This window comes from Plectropomus leopardus, chromosome 3 (assembly GCF_008729295.1).
Source record: "Plectropomus leopardus isolate mb chromosome 3, YSFRI_Pleo_2.0, whole genome shotgun sequence".
Taxonomy (NCBI): Eukaryota; Metazoa; Chordata; class Actinopteri; order Perciformes; family Serranidae; genus Plectropomus; species Plectropomus leopardus.
The window spans coordinates 28,194,361-28,216,552 of record NC_056465.1 but is presented as its reverse complement, the minus strand read 5'-3'; the positions used below and the strand labels follow the sequence as shown (position 1 = coordinate 28,216,552).

General features: G+C 39.0%; 1 protein-coding gene across 1 annotated transcript in view; it reads left to right on the top strand.

Moving 5' to 3' along the window:
- The window catches only part of hcn2b (hyperpolarization activated cyclic nucleotide-gated potassium channel 2b), a 58,118-nt gene that overhangs the window by 12,384 nt on the left and 23,542 nt on the right, over positions 1 to 22,192 (top strand). The window contains exon 4 of the mRNA XM_042513980.1: positions 14,367 to 14,585. Coding sequence (XP_042369914.1) covers positions 14,367 to 14,585 — 219 coding nt within the window. The remainder of the gene's footprint in view (positions 1 to 14,366; positions 14,586 to 22,192) is intronic.

Below are 22,192 nucleotides of genomic sequence, written 5' to 3'. Positions count from 1 at the left end.
CTCTATAAAACTGTTTCAAGGAACACTGGATGTTGTAACCGTAACTCCGTGGGACTAATGAACTGTATATATTTACTTATTTTAGCACTATTAAAAATGTTTTTTTTTGGAGTGCAGTATTACACCAGATGAAAAAGTTCCACATGAATATTATCTGGGCAAGTTCATTTATACAGCATAATTCAGGGACTCAAAGTGCCCTATACATAAAACTTTAGAAGATTGAAACATCGTCGTTAAAAAAAAGATAAAAGGACATTGAATTGCAGGTAAAAACTTAAAGCGCAAGAGACTAGAAAATAAAAACAAGCTAAATTACTAAGACAGATTTGAGATACAAAAAGAAAAAGTTACAGTGCAGTGTAAGGAATAAATACATATTTAATTTAATAAAAGGCAGCAGCAAGAAAAAATGTAAAGGTGCTATATAAATACTTTGAAAGCATCAAAATGGTCAACCCACAGAGAAATGCACACAGTTCGTATTCAGGAACTGCTCCTTTAAACGAGCTGTAAGGACGTTGTGATGTCACAGTTATGCGACATAAAGAGAGAAAGTGCAGCTGCAGTGCTGTTACAGTCATCCCCCGACTGCAAAAATGTCCAGAGACCCCGAGAGTGCAGATGTGGAAGACATGGAAAAACTGACCAATCTAGCTACAAATATTCAAGGATATTCAATATTCAAGTTGACAGTAAAAGAAAGTTAAAAGAAAAAATGGGTTTTTTTGTTGTTGTTTTTACATCAAAGCATGTAAACATGCTCTATTGGAAACCAAAAATCCAAGTATGAACCTGAAAATGAGCATAATATGGGACCCAGTTTAACAGGAGGGGTTAACAGAAAGATCAACACCAAAGTTTCTAACAAGATCATTAGATATCTCAAATATGTCACAAATCACAAATTAGCTGCACTTGTGAAACAGAAGGGAAAAACACCAAAATACAGGGGGACATTGGGAAATTGGGACATTGGGAAATGTTTCTCCTTGTATGTGTATGTATCATTTTCTAATCTAAACCCTTCCATGCTGTCTGACTCGTCACTCTGTATTAGAGATAAGTGACTGGGAGTTGGTGACAGACAGAGCCGGAGGCACGGAGAAGTCTGGCGATGTGAGCAGTGAGACAAATCTGCCTCTTTGCGCTGATGCTCAATACCTGCCTTTGTCACACTTCTTCTCTTTTTTTTACTTATCCCGTATACTGTATTTCACTAACATACACACATTTGGGATGCCACAATATGAGATTTTGATATCAAGATTATTGTCAGAGGAAATATCACAGTTTCACAGTTTTCACAATTGTTAATGAGGGAATTTATTATTCAAAACAATTAAAGGAAAAAGGGCACACAAGAATTTTTAATTGATAAATTATTTTATTTTCACATTCTTTTGGAACTGCAAATTAAGCCTAGTTTTTTTTAAATTAATTATGTGCAAGACTAACAAAATGCAAACAGACCACATTACTCCATATTTACAAAATAAACATGAGCAAACAAAAATATAAACAAACAAACAAAAAAAACGAAAAAAGAAAACATCCTGTAGGGTAAGCCTAGTTTACTTTATATTTAAAACACATGTTAAAAGTTTGGAAAAGCTGTTTGCCTTTTGAAATCTAAATAATAAATACAGTATGTACCTTTTGAAGACAGTATATAAATATGTAAGCCTACTTTAAACCAAAAATATATGAATAAGGAGGGTCGACAGTAGGAAGAACAGCCTCTCCCACAGCCCTCCACAGGAGGTAGTATGATATCCGCAAGATTCAGAGAGTTTTTTAAACTCGGGGTTATGAAACTTTAACATAATGTTACTGCAATTTGGGCAAAATCAGGTGATTTGACATCCTATTACATATACACACATATTGGCTTTATTACCTGCAATGGGACTGTTAGCAGTGCAGCCAGGAGAGACCCACAATATGAATTTAGATATTTATGATGTTCAGAATTTGAAATATTCAGGTTGAAATGTCTTATCAATATCTTGATGGTTCATGTATAATGGACTAAATGAAGGAGCTGTGACTTCCATTGGTGGCCATATAGTATACAGGATGTATATGCTTGAACTGTAACGATTAGTTGATTAGGCGATTAGTTTTGCTGGTTCCAATTTGTGAAATGTAAGAATTCTCAGTTTTTCTCTGTCATTTATGATATGAAATGATATATGATGAAGTAAATGGATGATAGTCTCTGGATTTTGGACTGCTGGTTGGACAAAAAAAGCAATTTGAAGATGTCACTTTGAGCTCTGGGAAACTGTGACACGCATTTTTCACTTTTTTTTTTAAACATTTATTAGACTGAACAATTAATCGTTCAATCATCAGATTAATCGATAATGACAATAATCATTAGTTGCAGCCTGATATATTGTGTATTAGTGGAAAAAAAACACTGCTGGAATGCTTTGGGAGTGATTTTAGACAAAGAGAGAATTGCACTGTTAGGATAAATTGATTGGTAATTAGAGAGGACAGTTTGCATTGACTGCAGAGGTAATAACTGCAGGAGGAATGTGGAATAAACTGTCTGCTTAAGGCTAAGGAGAAATAGTTGGCATTGCTGGTGAATGACACATTTTCCTGACTGACATCAATATCATCTGCCCTGAACACTGTCACAGTGATGGAGCCAAAAGATGCTACTCGCCTACTGCTACTGAGCATCACAAGCTGTGAATGACTTTAACCGGCTTGCGACGTCATTGAAACTATTTCTTGGAGTGAAATCACATATTTGTTGTGTCTAAGAAAGTTCAGCAGACTGGATGATTTCTTCCTCATGCATTTGTCATGTGTCGGCTGTTTCCTGAGCTGTCTGACGCAGCTGACGCTGAGAAATGCTTCATATGCTGAACCTTCTAATTTTGGCACATTCCACCCTCGAAAATACTCGTCTGAAAACACTGTGTGCTTTGACACGGTGGTGTGTGTGTGTGTGTGTGAGAGCGATCTCCAGGAACAGATGGATCTCACACCCATTAACCCTAGGGGGCGTCACTGTTGCTTGTCGTTCCACCTCTCGTTTCATCTCTGGCCATATTTTTCCTCATTCTGACCCTCAACACATGTGCACACACACACACACACACACACACACCACTTCTATGGAGGCCAACAAGAAACAGTACGCCAATTCTATTAGGGATGCACGATATACTATATCGGACCAATAATAGGACATTTTTACTTCAATGTTTTATTCCGATAATAATACAAAGTAATGCAAAGCCAGACTGCTTTCATTGGTTAATGGCAGCATCTGCACAACCCGATACAGTAGGTAGCAGTACACCTTTAGGTTAGGTTAGGTTAGGTTAGTTTGGTTTAGTTTAGTTTAGTACAGTTTTGTTGGTTTGCAAACCACCAATAAAAGAAAAAAAGAAAAAGAGGAACAAGTGCAGCCCGCTGATTAAAGAGCTAACATGTCGTGTTGCCGGTGTGGACGTCACCCACAGTTTCAGAGAAGGACAACACAATTGCACTGAGGGTCTGATCCCTGACTGCCTGATTCCTCACCCGATCAGCAAATTTCTTGCTGCCGTGAAACAGCTTATATGCAGCGCTGAAGATTCGTTGCTGCATCATAAGCACGAGCCACAACAGCAGCAGCTCACATCCAACACCAGACCTTAAAACGATCCCCAACAAACTCACACCAGAAAGGCTCAACTCTGTTGTAAAACCCTGTTATAAGCATTAGATAACAATAGCTGCTTCCCTGTCACTGTGTGTGCAAGTGGACTCTCACCAACTGTCCCTGACGCAGAGCGTGTGAACCTGTGTCGTTAGCCTCCAGGTGTCAACACCGGTGTTGGAGGGACTAGTTCTACTGCTACTGCTACTTACTTTGTTTCAATTACTTTTGTATAAAACGTTGATATTTCTATCTTGACAGATTATGCCGATTTTGTTGTAGCAACAATAGTGATGTCAGTTAGATTTGGTTAGGTCAGAGCTATGAAATATGAAGTTATCTATATTTTCTCACCTCAAGTTATCCTCTGTTCCCATCTGGTGTGCATAAACTACAGGTTATAAAGTTAAAGTTATCTTATTGGTATTGGCCATGTGAAGCAGGTAATTATCGGTTATCGTATCAGCTGAAAAAAATCGTTGCTGTGCATCACTAAACTCTGTGTGCCACCACCATCAGCAGTATTGTAGACTTTGACTTAGTTTGACTGAGAGAAAAAAGTGACAGCAGTTTGGATGTTATTAGCCTCCTCTTGTCTCTTGCCCATAGTGCTCAGGCATGCCTGCTGCTCCCTCGGCATCTGGAGTTGTTTTCTCAGCTCACAGTTGCAAATATAAATGTGCTGATGGACTCTTACAGGCATTAAACTCCAATTCAAAGCCACACTGTGTGTGGATGTTTTCCAATCTCAGGCCGCTTCTATATTGCACAAAGACATTTTTGTGCATTATGGTTATAATCGCCAAAGGGAATGAATGCAGAGAAATATATATATTGCTTGCTTCACTCCTTTTTCTCCCTCCCTTCCACCTCGCCATGCTTACATTTAGTTTTCCTTTTGATGCCTCACAGTGATGCAGGTTGTTTACGCCCGTGTGCTATTTTTCAAGCAATATGCCACAATGCCAGCGAGCACTGAGGTGGGCGCGGCGGCCTGGTGTGCTGCGCCGCTTTCCATCTCGGGGTAAACAAGGTCAGAGATCCTCTTCAGAGTGGCTTTGAATGAAAGACGCAGCGTTAAATGATCCTCATGCTCCACTTCAGGCTGACTGCCTGCTCTGCATGGACATTAACTAGACCTCACCCTGCTTTCCTATTTGTATCGTCCGTGCAAACGTGCACTTAGGCTATAATACAGCCAGACAGAAACAACACGTGATACATAAACTTGCATTACGGGCTTTCTTATATCTGCTTGTGTATGTATAAGAGTGTCTTTCTTTTTGTGTGTATGTGATGATCAAAATAGCCTTCTTCCAATTCTTTAACGTCCTGTAATGTATTCAGCTCTGCCTCAAAAACAGTATCAGTATGTCAGTTGTAAAAGATATTCACACAGCAGACAGTGGTGTTTATTATAAGCCCGACAATCAGGCTCCTACAGCACAGTGATCACAAGATACCAAATCATTATGGTCCGTTATTTAAGTGGGTCTCTGTTACATGAATGACAGGTGGGTTTGCCCCATCTGCCTCAGCTCTGATTGGCTCATGGATCAATGGCATTACGATAAAGCCTCTCTCTTTCTCTCCTGAGCTCAGTTTCGGAATTTAATATTTAGGCTGCTGAGACATTTTACTGTAGAGGAAGAGTTGCAATAGTACACCAATTTGGGTGGCTTTATTGTCAAAGCATGTGCACTGTATGCACGCAAGCACACACACAAACACACACTGAGATGCATGTCAAGAAGCCCTTTGGCTGTGAAAGTTAATAAGGACATCCCCCATTCATTCAATTACTGAAGTGATCGGACTGGCAGGCAGGCCTGTCAGCGCACATAAAAATAATGGACAGTTACGGTGTGTGTGTGTGTGTGTGTGTGTGTGTGTGTGTGTGTGTGTGTGTGTGTGTGTGTGTGTGTGTGTGTGTGTGTGAGTGAGAGCTGAGTGACAACTGCTTGTTATGATCCAACAGCTTCTCTCAGTGGTAATTCGGTTCATGTCCTTTAAAGTGTAACAGATCACAATAAGACAACATCAGTTTCTTAAATAAATTTATCAAAGAAGGGGGAAGTATAAAACTGAGAGAGATCTGGAATGAAAGCAAATCAAGTGAGAGACTGAATCCTTCATTTAAACAGGTTGTCTCAGGATATTTGTGACATGAAACCTTCAAGAAAGCTAATAGAAAGGTAATTTCATGCGTCTTTCGTATGTTATGTGTTTTGAGTACACACAAAATCAAGTTAAGTTTGGAGATTGTGTTGACTATTTTTTTAAATGGTTATTAGCTCCATTCTGAGCCATTTTGTGTTTTGCGAGGTCAATCAAAAAAAAAAAAAATGCTGCCCAGCCTGGTTGGCACTGCAGTCTTTATGGGGCAAGTTTCCCCTGTGAGACCAACCCCATTTTTAGAAGAAAAGTTGTCATATTTATCTGAGCATCGATATGCAGTGAGTTGGGGTTTTTCTTGAATATCAAGGCTCCCTCGAAGCGTGGATGTATGAAGAGAACTTGACAGCATTGAAAGCAAGGCAACTGACTCCTGTGTTTTGAAATTATTTCTATGTAGTAAGTTGCTTTCAAAATGTTATTAGCCTAAATGGATCAACTTCAAATAGTGAAACGAGTAATTTTGCAAGCATTGTGATGCTCACAAAAACGTATCTACTTATTGACAGTTGTCTCTTTTGCAGTGCAAGTCCAGAGGTTGTAATTCCACTCATTTTGTTCTTGGGAGCTTGATAATAAATTAGATTAGACCACATAAGTTCACCAGAAGTAAAGCCAGACTATTGTGAATACCCCCTGGTGGCAGTTTGCAGTATAGATCATAATCCCTGTCCACTGCTATAGTGCATGGTGTTTCTCCGCCCTGCTCGAAGAAGAAATAAACACTCAGTGGAAGACAGTTCATCTAGGTAACTCAGACAAAGGCTGCATCGAAGCAACTAACACTGAGAATACTTTCTTAAAGGGACAGAGAAATTCTCTCGAGACAACAACAATGCCAAAATAAAAATGTCAACAGGCTTTTCATTTTATATTTTATTTTGTAAAATGAATAAATATAATAATAAGCTATTGAATAGAAAAATATCAAGGCAAAATCTTGAATGCGGGTATATTTTAAAATAACCAACTTCAAGTGGACAATGAGCAACTGTCTTATCTAAAAAACTAGAAAAAAGTATCAGATCAGTACTCGCTATTGGCAGATACTCAATATTAAATGCCTCACATCGGGATTGGGAGCAAAAAACGTGATTGTAATATCCATATTCTTAACGGCAATTTTAACATTAGTTTATACATTTTGAGTTTGTCAGGCTATCTACTCAACTCACAAAATCTTGTTTTCATTTAAACATTGAATTAAAGAATGTCATTAATTTAGCAAACATTTTGTGTTGACTGACAAATTAAAATTTGTTAAAATTGACTGGCTAACATTTCCATCCATAGAGTCACACTGCAATGGCTAAAAAAAGCAACTTGCTCTTCTCAGTGTTTTTAAGTTTAAAGCAATACAAGAAGTATTCCTCTTTATCTTATTATCATTACTACAACAATGGCCCACCTCATACTTGTCATGACCATGGCAGCACAGATGCTTTAGGCTTGAGTCATATGGCCACAGCTTGCATCATCAGTTAGATACGTTCTCGGGATGCACATGGTTGCACACCAGAAGTGGTCTGAAATCTACAGCTGTGCCTCAGTTCAGAGGCTGGATCCTGTGAAGGACACAGCCTATGAAGGCTGTTCCTTCAGAGGACCTGAAGGCCTGACTGAACCTGCTCCTTTTCTGCAAATGAATCTCCTATCATGTACCTGTAATTCTTATCCCTTTGCACACCTTCTCTGCAAAAAGTTCAACTTGCAATGCTCAGTTTTCTGCTTTGTTGAAAGCAAAAGAATGACATTGCAGTTGTGCTAATGTGTAATACCTCAGGGAGGATGGAAAAAAGCAACTCTTAAAAAAACTACTGATTTGGGGTTTGCAGAATGTTAGAAAAGAGCTGAACAATTTTCAGTTTCTATATATAGTATAGTGAATATAAGGGCGTGATGACAATTCACAAAGCCACAAATTTCATTGAATCTTTGTATTTGTGTTGGCATGGGGGATAAGTGGATATTTAAAGAAGTAAAACAGAATATAAAAGGAAGACCTGGAAACCTGGTCCCTGCCCTGTCCTGGTCCTTCTCCCAAATATTACAGACTGTCCTCTCTTTAGCTGCTATAATCTTTTTATGTAACAGTTCAATGATGTATAAATAATGTGATTGCTGAGTGTCCACTGTAACTACACAACAGACATGTAATACAGTTAACCAACATGTCCAGATCGTTTCATCTAATCTATAACATTATGAGGAAGATGTTCATCGACTACATGATGTTTAACTTCTTCCTCTTGATATCTGTCTAAGATGAAAAACCAATTACAGCTAATGAACTCGAACCCAATAACAACAGCTTACTGAGCAGCAAAGCGAAGATCCACTGTGTCCAATTCCTCTCACAAATCAATTAAAATCCTGCCACATGATTTACAAGCATCCATTTCACATTAGATGAAGTCAGCATTAAAGATACACAGGAGTCAGCTGAGAAATACATCTATAAAGCAGACTGAGATAAAGACTCAAATCAGCATTTACAACACAACACACTTTATATTCCAACCGTTTGGCTCTTTGGATGGTGGTGTTTGTCCAGTTCCCTGTCCAGATTTCGACATATATTACCATGGAAACGATCGAAGCACTGAAGCATTTTGGTAATCCCTAGTCACAACTACCTGAAATGAGTCGTTTCACTATTGGGATTTGATCCATTTGGTCCAGTAATATTTCAAAATCCTAAATTCATAAATCCCACATTCAGGTTAGCAGAGGGCTAACCCAGAGGTAGGTTTGGACAACAAAATCTCTTGTGTGCTTGCTATTTTAAGGACAATGAAGCAGAAAATGTGGATAATTTCACACCTGCGACATCAAACTTTTTTGGATTTATGCACCACTGAGCAACTTTCAAAGGAACAGCCTCCAACGTTGTTCCCCGATATCTTTATAAATCCATACCAAACTCCTGCAAACCCAATGACATGTCCATCAACCTCAGCTGTACTCTGTGTTTAGTGCTAAGCAGCAAATGCCCAAACCAAAAAATGCAATATAGGAAACATTATTGCTGCTGAACGTCAGCACATTAGCATTGTCATTGTGAGCAATATTAGCATGCTGACATTAGCATTTAGGTCAAAACACCGCCGTGTCCAAGTACACAGAGCTGCTAGCATGGCTGTGAACTCTATTATTTAGTAAAACAGATTGACTAGATCGTCTTTTATCCCTTTTACTATGATTATATCAGAATATTTCTTTTTTTTCGTGCAGTACCTTGCTCTATGAAAAAAAGAACTATGGTCGTTACACGCTGCTACAGTTAAGTCAGCTTCATCTTTTCGAAAACAGAAAAATGCCACATTTGATCAACTGAGACCTTTTAATAGGCTGCCTTATATATTCTGAGAAAGAAAGTGTTCCAGTTCAAGTTAAGAATTCACACTTAGGTTTCAGTTACTTTTCAATTTGATGCGATGCAATTCAATTCAGTTCAATTCAATTCAGTTCAGTTCAATTCAGTCTAATCCAGTTTTATTAATCTTTCTAGGGGCAGTTAGTTAAGAGCAGCATGTTAAGACTACAAAACAAATCCCCTCACAGAAACACACATAGCATTATTCACAGTATACACACAGCAGCCATGATGCCCTGAGACTGTGCAGATTAATCCTTTATTTTTCCATTACACACACACTCCACTTTAACTTTATGCATGAGTAGAAACAGTTTTGCCTTGAATGTCAGTGTTTCATATTATTGTTGTCAAGTACTTCCAGCAGACATCAAACCATCTTGCAACCTTCCGCACGTTTGGTTTTTAATAATGAATAAAACCACGAATGCACTGCTTCTAAATAATGAATCTTAACATCACTAACAAGCTCTTTTATAGCAGTTATATATTAAAATTCTAAACATCAGTGTCATCTAAATGTCACTCCTTTCAAGCAAACTAAACTCCCCACATCAGTTTTAGTCAGATAGGGACTGCACCCTGTCAAAGAGGTACTCGGCAGCATGACTGGCACAAATCTTACACACACACACACACACACACACACACACACACACACATTCAAATACAAACAAACAGTGTGCAAATCCAGATGGATGTGTCAGCATGCACGTACACTCACTATTCTTATACTTCATCACGTATCATAGATGTCCCTTACTCCCTTTGTTCCTCCCTAAATGCATTATGTACAATTAGCTATCATCCACACTGCTCAGTGAAGAGCGAGGGCAAATAAAATGAACACCAGAGTTAAATTCATTTGTTTCCTCTTTGTTCCCCCCCACCCCTCACTCACAATCCTATCTCTGTAGAATTAGTTTATTGTGTTACTATGAAGGCTGTAATTTCTGATAGTAAGAGACAGCTGTACACTGTCGGTTTTAATCAGCTATTAGCTCAAACATAAACACATACTGCAGTTACAGCTGGTCAGTATGTGTGTCTCTGTCTCTAAGCGTTTTACTTCTCATGGAGTCTCTTATAAATTAATTAACACTTATTTTGCTGAGGGTTGCAGTAAATGAGAAGATTGATACCACTCTCATATCTGCCGGGGTAAAGTCCATTTAATGTTTCGGTCCAACTGATTTTGCATTCTCACATACAGCTCCTTCATGTATTGTCTCGATCAGTGGTTCCTAATTAGTCCAGCCATAAGGTTCAGATTTCTTCTTAGTCATTAGTTCAAGGTCCCCACATTAAAGACATTACCACATATTCAATTTTATTTAGCAAAATGTAAACATGTTGGATTAGAACACAAATAAATAATACATATTGCAAGAATAAACATAAACGGCACTTCAAAATAAAAGCTCTGAGCTGTCAATTCACTTAACTTCAAACTAGTGTATGTTTTTCCAAACGTTTTGTTTTCTCATGTCACTTGTGGTCCATTCAGAATAGACACGCGACTCACTTTTGGACCGTGATTTACCAGTTGGGAACCACTGGTCTGGATGATTTAAGGTTTGCAGTGCATGTGTTAAAGGGTCTATACAGATAGGAAAGTGGTATCAATCTTGTCATCTAATGCCCAGCAAGAATGTAAATAAGTGTTTTTCTCAAAATGCCAAACTATTCCTTTAATGTATACTCTTTATATTTAAATAAATTAAGGTAAGGTAACATTATTTATACCAGTATGTAGATTTAGTTTACAGTGAGCGAGTTGGCCTCCTTTTTACACTCACAATCAACAGCACAGGACAGGGCTTAACATACAAAGTGACAACAGTGTTCAATACAAAAAAAGGAATTAAACAAGACAAGTAAACACAAGATACAAGAGTTTACCATGAGTCAGTGTCACCATATTCGTGCTGTACCCATTGACCTTAACTACAGTATATGTAACATTCATACGGCTGCATGCATTCACTTGTTTTAATACTTATGCTTGGAGTACCAATTCTGCTGCATCCAGGTTAAAGGTGGTGTTTGACATCTGTATGGAAATCAGAGCGGAAACAGGAGACTCAGCTGCAACGTAGGCCTCGAACATCGACAAAAGCATTTCTAGGGAAACAAGCAGAAACATTTTTTTATGCCCCTGGGCTTTCACTAACAGTCACACAACCACACAGACAGTGAGAGTAACATGCAGATGAGTTTTACAGTTACTTACATCCTGTATGTGTAGCAAGATGATTAAACATCCACTTTACCGACTCGATTGCATAATGTATAAATAACACAGCAGCATGTGACAGTAGTTGATGAGTATAGATCACAGAAAGACAAGCTGAGGGGCTTTTTCTTGATTTTAAGTAGAATATCTACTCAGCAGTATTTTTTTTCTTCATTTTTTTCATTTGTATAGTGCATTGTACAGTACATTTAGGATATATGCAGTGAAGTTTATTTTTTATTCTCTGCTCTTCTCTCCACTAAAATACTGTGTTTGTGTGTGTGTGTGTGTGTGTGTGTGTGTGTGTGCGTTTGTCTGTAGGAGAGTGAGACAGATGCAGCCATGTGTAAGCAGGTGTTTTTTCTGTGCCCGGGCTCTGGGTTAGGGCCTCCTTCTTTTGCTGTTTATCCAGCAGCAGTGTGGTCAGCATGCTGATGGCTGTCTAGAGGGGTTCAGCTCTGGGTCTGTCCACCGCCCCATGGGCAGTGGGGATGACGCTGAGACCAAGCATAATGTTTTCATCCCAAATTGTCGCATATTGTTGCTTCGCAGTCGACTTTTGTGTCTACATATTATGCTCTAGATATCCCTCTGCATCTACTGTTAATGTTTAGTGATCCCACTCAGCGATGTTAACAAAAGCTCATAACAACCAAAGTGGGGACATCAACAAAACCGCATGCTGGCATGTATGGTTACGATTAGGCAAAAGAGGCACATGGTAAGGTGTAGACAAAAAACATCACATTCATCTGGGAAGCAAACACCAGACTCCCGCATGAAAGTCCAGGCTTTGTTCAATCCATGCTCCACCCCTCCCAGGCGTCTTATAGGGTTAGGGATCTCATAACGAAATCACTGCAAAAGCAGCTGCATTTAATGACTTTGGAATGGGAACTGCTTGGACTGAGTGGTTTAAAGGATCTATTTTTAATTTCCAGCCACCCAGCCACCAACTGAATGGGGGGCAGTATTTCACCCTTTAAATCTCGGTCTACTACTGTGTCCATACATCTGCAATTTACAGTCATCAGTCATACAAAAAGGCAACTCATAACTGACAGCGGAGCAACAAAACAGCCGGTCAAAATAAGGCTGCTGTCTTATGATCTTCACCTGTGTTGTTTGTGTATAATTTACTTTATAGCTTACTTAGCTCACTTTTAGCAGCGCTACAGTAACAGGAAAACAGTCACATCACAACATTAAAAGAAAAGTTTATCACGAACTGTGAGCCTACAGTTCCAGTGTTGTGTCGAGGACTGTTTCCTCATCGATATGTGTTTCCTCTCCACCTATACCTGACCCAAAACCTTAGCCCTGACCATGACCATGACCACTATTCGACAGAGAAACACACTTCGACGCAACACGGCTGGCTCAACTTCTTCATCCTCTTCTGCGGTACACAAGAGGTGACAGTGACTCACTATCGCCTCTCAGGCCAGGATGTATTATTACAGGAGCAACGGCGCGTCCCTGGCTGCTTAGCAGTGGATATCTCCGGAGTACAATACATAAGCATCTTAGACATAATGTCAGAGTTGTTGATAGGCTTAGTTATAAACTTGAATTATGCCCAGATCTTATATATAGCTCCTTTAAATGTTCTGTTTGCAATATTGCTTATTATTACGGGCTTAAACTTTGAGGATGACAGTGAGACAAGGACTGCAGTTATAGAAATACCAACAAAGATGGTGCGTATAATCTTAAAGGCTTCAAACTGTTGTCTTGGGTTTCTCTTTCTTTTCTTTTATATTACTAAGCCCAGTTTTATCTCCTTAAACAAATCCAAGTCACTGATCCAGCTGACAGCTCAAAACAGATAAGAAACTTTGAGCCACGCTCGGGGCACACGGTCAGCCAGCAGGGTGTGCTGCCAGAGGCTACATGTCTTTAAAATCTTCTATCTTTGCTGTTTCGTAAACCCCCTTCCTAAACACTCATTGTCATCTGACGGCAGCCTTTTGCTAGTGCGTCCTCTTTCACCTCCTCTAAAACCAACTGCATTTGAATCTCAAATGAAATGCAAATACACCTGGAAAAACACAAATCAGATACGAATCCAACCAGTCAATCAGTGACTCAAGACACCACTCGTCCCAGAGAGGGACAGGGGGGAGTTTGAGAAGAAACACACATACAGCAGTGAAGCCCGGACAGTGTGTGAACCACAGCTGTTAGAGGGGAGGCTGTGAGGTTCAGCGGTGCCTGTGGAGGGCTTCCTAATGAATCGAACACGGGAGAATTAGGGTTGACTGAGTGTCTGAGCACCAATCAAAGGCAGACTGGAGCAGGCAGATGTACAGGCTTCTCATTAGCACTCGCTTTTTTTCTCTCTTCTCCCTCTGCTCCGGCCAAGATGAGGCAAGGCCGCTCAATCACATGATGAAGCTCTCCACCAAACCTGAAACTATCACCAGACACAGAGCCTCACACTGTCTTACTCTTTAGCCCTCTTATGCTTTCATTCCCTTGCTCTATCACCACCTCTGTCACACTCTAACTTAGGAATGCACAAGATTGCATCTTTTGCTGATATATAATATGCTCATACATAACAACTCACTTTGTCGGCAACCTGTACCAATATCGATATATCCACTTTTTTCCCACCTAATTTTAGCGATCATCAAGTCTCTTCTGTAGAGGTGACATAATATTATGCATACTCATATTGTGCATCCGTACTCTATCTTGTATAATTTTTTAGTGCAGTGTGCCTTAACAGTCCACCTTTGGCTGAGACGACAAGCTCAGCTCATCACATCAGAATCTTGAAAGAAACTATAGAAGTTAAGTGCTATTCTAGGAGGACAGAATAAGTCTCATTTTTCATCTATTCTCCATCTTCCTTATATTTGTTTCCCCCACAAGTTATTTTGTCTGTCATTTCTTTGTCTCTACAGAATGACACCTGGAGTGAGCTCTACTCCTTCGCCCTCTTTAAGGCTATGAGCCACATGCTGTGCATTGGATATGGAAGACAAGCCCCAGAGAGCATGTCGGACATCTGGCTGACCATGCTCAGTATGATCGTCGGAGCCACCTGCTACGCCATGTTCATCGGCCACGCAACCGCACTCATCCAGTCTCTGGACTCATCCAGACGGCAGTACCAAGAAAAGGTAAGGGTCTGGTTTATTGAGAAGTAAAATGAGAAGATTGATACCACTATGATGTATTTGCAGGAAAAAAATACTTCAACCTTCCAAATGATCATTTGTATATGAATTACTCACCTGTGTAATGTTGAATTTGAGAAGAAAACTTTGTTTGTCTCGCATGCCTCCACGGTGAATGACGAAGCCAAAAATGGAATAAAGAATCATGATAGATTGAAGTCATAGAGGTCCATATTTAACAACAGCAAAACTATATCAAAACATAATCTCTCACACAGTTCTCGAGTATAATTCAAGTCTCATGTATCCAGTTGTATGCTCAGTTCAGACAGCCCTTTCCCACCAGGAACTGAACTGAAAGTTAAACGTATCTATGCTGTCTTTTAAGCCAGACTCTGTTGACAAAAACTGTTACATTTTATCAATGAACACAAGAGCTGTTGGTCCAACACTGCCTCCATCAGTAGTTTCTTTGTGTTATTGTGTTACTTTCTGAAGTAACCCTTAAAATCATGAAAGTCAAACAATAACACAAACCAACTAACAGAATCGAGGCAGCTCCTGTGTTCAGGGAGGTAAAATCACTGTTTTTGTCAATGGAGTCTAGCTTTGAAAAGAGCATCGCTAAATTTGACTTTCAGTTTAGTCCGCTGTTGGAAAGGAAAGTACTGAGCATATAACTTGGATTGTACTGCATGCATTGGGTGAGAGTTTGTAAAATTTAAAGCACCTTTAAAGCTTGACAATAGACACATTATTTATAACAAAAATGTAACAATGGTGTGTTTTTGCAGGGACTTACGTGCAGTAAAGAAATCTTCCAGGATAGCTCTTCCAGTCTTAATGCAAAGATAAAATCTATTCCTGGCCGTAACTTCATGTGTAATGGACAGACACGAGACAGGTATCACTGTTCTCTTATCTGAGTCTCGGAAAGAGAGCGAATAAGCATGTTTCCCAAACTATTCTTTAGATAAATCCAGCAGCAGCACCTCTTTTGAAACCATGTTCTGGCACTCTGAGTAATCCACAGACTGTGCTGTAAAAAGTTGTCATTAGAGCTGCCTCCTAGCAGAGAAATAATCCCTGTGAAAACTGTGGACTGTGCGCTCTGTTGATTATAGTTACAGGGACACTTTCTCTCAAAAAAGATGTTGCTGTTGATATTTTAAAATAGTATTTTTTACTGAGCAACGCCACCACATTGCAGTGGTGGCAGAAATATTTTTTTCTTTTTCATTTGGGTAAACTAACCCTTTAAACCTAAACATATCTAAGTTTTTCAAAAAAAAAAAGGATGGATGGTTTTACTACAGTCTGTTTTTAGATCACTGGTGAAATAACTCCGGGTGAACTACAGGATTACCTTACTCAAACCCAGGTGGCCCCTTGATATAGAGCATGGCACGACGCCATATGGAGATTCCATGAAGTGATTTAATCTGCAGCGCTTGTCCTCTACAGTGTTGTGAATAAGGTTTTCACATTTGATACGAAGGTCCACTCATCTGATTCCAACAAACTTTGATAGGAACAGCATCTGTTCTATCAGTTCAATATTCACAGCTGCAGCTCGCCGGGCCTCAGCCTGTCTGACGTCTCTGTACGGTGGCTGATCAAAGCTTTCGGTGTCTGCAGGCTCCTGCTTTATAAGGCCATGGTGTCAGCGGTGCTCTGCGTCTTGTTAGCATCCTTAGATCCTGCGTGATGCGGAGATGTCTCATGCTATCTATCACTCGCTCACATGCATGCAGGCACCCATGCACATCAGAGTGATTGGTTGAGCTTTGTTGTTTAGTTGAAGCTTCTGGCTAACGTTTAGAACAAAGGCTGATCAGGTTTACGTCCCTCTTATTGAATCATATACTGTTTTGGCCTTTACATATAGCTTTATTCTGCTTGTTTTCTGGCTCTTGACTTGATGCTGTGCTTCATGTTGAGGAGATAATCATCTTGCTTTACTTTCTAGGTCATGATATCAATGAGCATCCATGATGATGTTGAGTTTATAGCAGACCAGCACTCCTGTGGGAGGGGCTGTGGTAGAATAATGAAAATGAAAAAGTAATGAAGCTACTGTATGAATGAGTCAGATTCATGAGCATGGGCAATGCTGCAGGGAATGGGTACATTATCAATGGATCTGGGGTAAACCATATATACACTGTATACAGTGGATACATAGAAACACATAACAAGTCAATGCTGTGTGACCTTTTCACCTCAGTGATGTTCAAAGCTGCTACTAAAGAAAAAAAATTGGATTTATCGAAATATATATATTCTGATTGTTTGAAACAGTTTCAATACTAATGTTGGCAATTTTGGTATACTGTCACGAGCTGCACTGTCTTTTTCTCTCTTACTCTTTTTTACAGTCATTGTGCTTTTTTTCGCTACTAGCAAAGAAAAAGGAAGGTTGTTGTCTTATTATAGCTTTGTTATATTTATCTTATCTTTATCAGGACAACATTACTGTGTGTAAAAGATGGTCAGCAAGAGAGTCCCCAAAATTCCCCAAAAATTACACCCTTTCCCATCCCTGACACCGGCAAGGTCACCAAGTTCTGTAGGCTGTTTTCAGTTTTCAGTCTACTCAATATACAATGCACTCACAAGATGTCCACAAAAGTTTATATTTTTTACACCAATTTTACTTATTGGACAGAGAAAGACAACCATACACCATAAAACACACTTCATTCAAACTCAACAGAAACAAAAAAACTCACCAAAACCATGTTAGTCAGTCTTGTTAGTTGTTTAGTTGGTTATTCCACTGTTTTAACAACCAGCAATTCTGGTTTAATCGTAATAATCCCTTGATTCAGTCTCCTAACACATCACATTAACTTTAGTTTGAGACCCTCAGACAGTGATCATGCTTTTTCAGTCAAGACTGCCCAAAGAGCTCAGACTTGCTAATTCAGTCCCATCTTTTAAATCCACTTCTCAAAATACACTCTCACAGACTCGCTTTTATCTAATTGCCTTTTGATCTTGCCAACTTTTAACCTTGTGTTGTTTCTCTATGCATTTTTTAAAATCTAATTTCATTTTCCAAAGTTCTTTTTCTTTTGATCATGTTTTCTATTTTTATATCTTGGTTGTGTTTTATTCTTTATTATTTAGCCTTTTATTATTTCATTTTTGCCTTTATGCTTTTCTGTTATAAACTTTATTTAGTTAAGTGGTATTTTCAAAGTTTGCTGTCTCTACAAAGAGGCTTATGTTATTGGCTCTGCCTGGGCTTATCTGTTGAGACTTGTTTCCACCAAGCAGTCTGACGTATCACAGTTCAGGACGTTACACATTAGCACGATTATTTTTGTGTTTCAATTGTCTTAAATATTTAATAGTACCGGTAGAACCATTCCATCCCATCATGTCTTTTTATTTACTCTCTGTTGTGGTGCCTAGCCACTGATCTGGTACTAAAAGGTGGAGCTAGAAACACTGCAGTCCATTGATTGGTCAAGAGAGAATTGTCTTTTTTGCTCTCGAAGGACACAGTGCATTAATCTGCTATTATAAATACCCCATCAATTGCAACAGACAACACATTGTGTTAAAATTTGTGTTAAAATCTGTGTTGTGGCATCAGCTCACCGGCAATATGATGGAGTTGAGAATGTTGAAGATATTTTATCAGATTGTTCAAATTAGTTTTTAAAGTGATATCTGTTGTGTCAGGTGAGCTAACAATTGTGAAATATTGACCCTTTTCCTCTGTTTTTAATTTATCGTATTCCTGGCTATAGTTAGGGCCACAAGTAGGAACCACCCCAGCTCCTGTCAGCGCATTGGCCACATTATTGCAGACTTCCAAAATATGTGGCTTATGCACGAATTGCTGGGTCATCATTATGTGGAATATGTACAAGATTGGGTGTGTTACTTTTCATTTGAATACAGTTTATAAGAACAGCCTGCCCATCTTTGCCCAAACAGACATTCCACCATTTCAACCATACCTCCTAAAAATTTCATCCAATCCTCACTGAATTTTGTGTGGAACTTAGTTGGATAAAAAGTTTCTGTAAAGTTATACTGTAATTGGTTTCCACATGGGCTATTTGACATTAATGCCATGAGTCTAAAGGGCAATGTCTTGCAGCGGGCTTAGACACTAAAGAGAAAAATTGAGAGTGCGGGCAAATGAGCTGCTGAGTCTATGCTGGAGTCTCTGTTTAGTGTCATTTATGTGTAGCTGCACTCTGTCAGTGCTGTGACGTCTGCAGAAATCAGTTCCTGCCATCAGGCTCATTTACCTCCTCTTCCGTGATGCACAACAGTGAAATAATGAACAGAGTGGAAACACCCTGCTAGGCTGCACTAAGACAACTCATTCAACATGCCGTCCCTCTCCGGTCCCCCATGACTGTTTGTTCATCGTTAACCAATGAACTGAACCGTGCTGAACTGCAGTCCGCAATAAGTGCCGCCATCAGATTACAGACTGGAGACAGAGCTGTGGGTTGAAATTCGCCTCTGTGACGAAACAGATTCTTTGTCTAAGATAATGTAAATGCTAGCGACAGCATGGACTTGTGTTGACATAACTCAGAGTAAACAGTTAGCATCGTGCTCAGCGTTGAGACAGAAATGTCATAATAGCTGCGGCTCCAAGCATCTCCTCCTGTCTGCATGCAAACGCCCCGCTGACCAAAGACAGTGTGGATTCTGACTTTTTACTGTTGGCTCCAGGGTTGGACCGAGCATGCTGGTGATTTTTCTGTTTTATCAGAGCGGACACATGTTGTTTGTTTAGTGGTGTGTTCAGCAGATCTAGCTACAGGAATATAAATAGAGACACGTTAAGTGTGAGATAAGAAACAGAGACACGAATGAGAAACATTGCAAAGCAGAGGTTCCTAACTGTAAACAGTTATTTGATTCAGTTAATTTGTCAGTGTTTTTGGGTGGCTTTGCCTTCTTATACTACCACTTCTGGGTGGTATACGACATTTCAACCATTTATTTATTACTCTGAGATAATTACTTAACCAGGTTATTCATTAGTTTTAATTCATTATTTTAACAATTTATGCATTACTTCTAGCTAATTATTTAAGGTTTGTCACTTTTAGCTACGTGTTTATCTGTTACTTGTAGCTAATTATTTCAAGCATTTATACATATTTTAATACATTATTTCAAAAATGCATCCATTACTTTTAGCAAATTATTTTAACCATTTATCCATCACTTCTAGTCAATTGTTTCAACCATTTGTCCATTACTTTTAGCTCATAATGCACCAGTTTAGCTATCACTTTAAACTTATTTATTTCAACAAATTATCAAGCACTTTTAGCTAATTATTTTACCATTACCTTTAGCTAAATATTTTAAAAATGTATCCATCACTTTTAGCTAGTTATTGCACCAGTGTATCCATCACTTTAAACAAATTTATTTCAACAAATTATCCATTACTTTTAGCTAATTATTTCAACAAATAATCTATTACTTTAGCTAATTATTTAAATAATTTAACCATCGCTTTTAGGCAATTATGTTTTTGCAAATTATCCATATTTTTAGCTAATGAGTTAAAAAAAAAGGGTATTTTAATCTAATTATTTCACCAGTTTATCCATCACTTTTAGTTAATTATGTAAACTATTATCCCATTACCTAAACCAGTAGGAATTTAATGTGGCCAGAATTTAGGAGGCTGACATGAAGATGTAGACTACGGTACAGTAAAACTGAGGCAGTGGCAGCAGCTTAGCGTTCCCTTGTCATCCCGTTCTTCACGTTGAGTTGACTGGTGCCCTCATCCCGTGTTTCTCCACAACACTCTTCCCATCTCCGTCCCTCCGGCCCTCCCCTGCTTCATACGTCCATTCGCCCTTGACTGTTGGGCAATACACCATCTGCCAGCGGACACCACACATGGACAGAGGGCATTAGCTATTATGTAACTGCACTCCCGCTCCTCCTCCCCCATCACTTTCTCCCCTGCAAGAGCAATAGAGCAGCGTGTCCAAACAGTAGTGAGAGGAGGGAGATGTGACCCCCCTCGGGGCCCCTGGAAATGTGCAGTGATCGACGGGCCCCTGACGCACGAAACAGCGACTTGAGGAACTGCTCACTTTATAACCTGGATGAGCATCGAGGCCTGACTTGGACTACCTGAGTCACTGACACTTGAAAAAAATCCTAATTTAATGCAAGGTCCACTCACTTGCTTTTTCTGGAGCTTTCAGCCACATCTCATAGCTGGAAGTGAGTCAGATGTGGTTGAAAGCTCCAGAAATTGCAAGTAAGTGGACCTTGAGGTAACATGTTATTTTATTTTCCAGCTACACTCAACTTCACCTGAAACATATATTGTAAAGAGAGTCCATATAAACTGATTTTTCGCGTTATAAGAAAGTATTCAGATGTCATTTGTTTTAGTTTGTGGTAATGGAAACGTCCAGGCTCTCAATATCACTGGTGTATTTTTCGTTATTACCACTGGAGATGCACATGTCACACTTTCTTAAATTATTCACATTGTGGCTTCAAATGAGGTCTTTAGAGATTTTGATGTTTTTCATAAAGAATGGTCCAAATTGATGAAGCGGAGGAGAAAATATCCTGTATCTTTTATCTTTAGTCCCTGGCATGGGCCAAAATCCTAAAAACACTGGAACCGTCAATACCCATTACCGTTAGACCGTTTAAAAGGCAAAACAAAGGAAATAAGCCTCATGACATCACCAGGTCTTATTGCTATGTTGTTTTTAGGGATGCATGATAATATCAGCAAGTCATCAGTATCAGCAGATAGTGGCTTTAAAATGAAATATTGTTGCCAGCCAGCATGCTTATTTCTGCAGATATGACAAACCAATATTTTTATTTAATTATTTTAATTGACAAAGTGAACATCTACAAAACATTAACCCTAAGTTGAAGTATTTTTTCATTTTGCACAATGACTGAATAATACATGCAAGTATAAAAGTTAAAGAAGCTGATTTACATCACACTCTTTGTGTATGCAGTAATTATTATGCTGTAGTGGGGCTTCACAATTAATCATAATACCATCAAAATCACTAGATGGCTAAGTGCAACTTCAAAACCACTGGAGTGGAAATTTTTGGGTAAAGGTAAAATGTGTCATAACATTATAAACCACTAGAAATGAGGATATTTGTGGATCTAAAGCCTACAAATTATATCCCATATCCAAGGAAAAATATTATTGTTTGGTACAGACCCCAGCAAAATGACAAAGTCAACAATTTTAGATTTTTTTCCATGAAGAGAAATTGAAAAATTACTATTCCCATTTAAATGACAACTCATCTTTCTGGCAAAATAATCTCAACATTTTTCTTCTTTTTTTTTTTTTTTGCATATTTTGCAGACCTAGATAGTGTTATCTTGGATAAACCATATGTTTCATTCCCTCCATGCCAACATTAGCACACACAGTAATGTAGTGAGTTTATGCATGCATACGTGTGTGTCTGCCTACAAGTGTGTTTGTGTGTGTATTTCTGTGGGTTTGTCTCCACTCGTTAGTCAGTGAGCTACAGAATACTGCTCAAGTCAACTCAGGTTTTAGACACGCAGGGCAACACACACACACACACACACACACACAC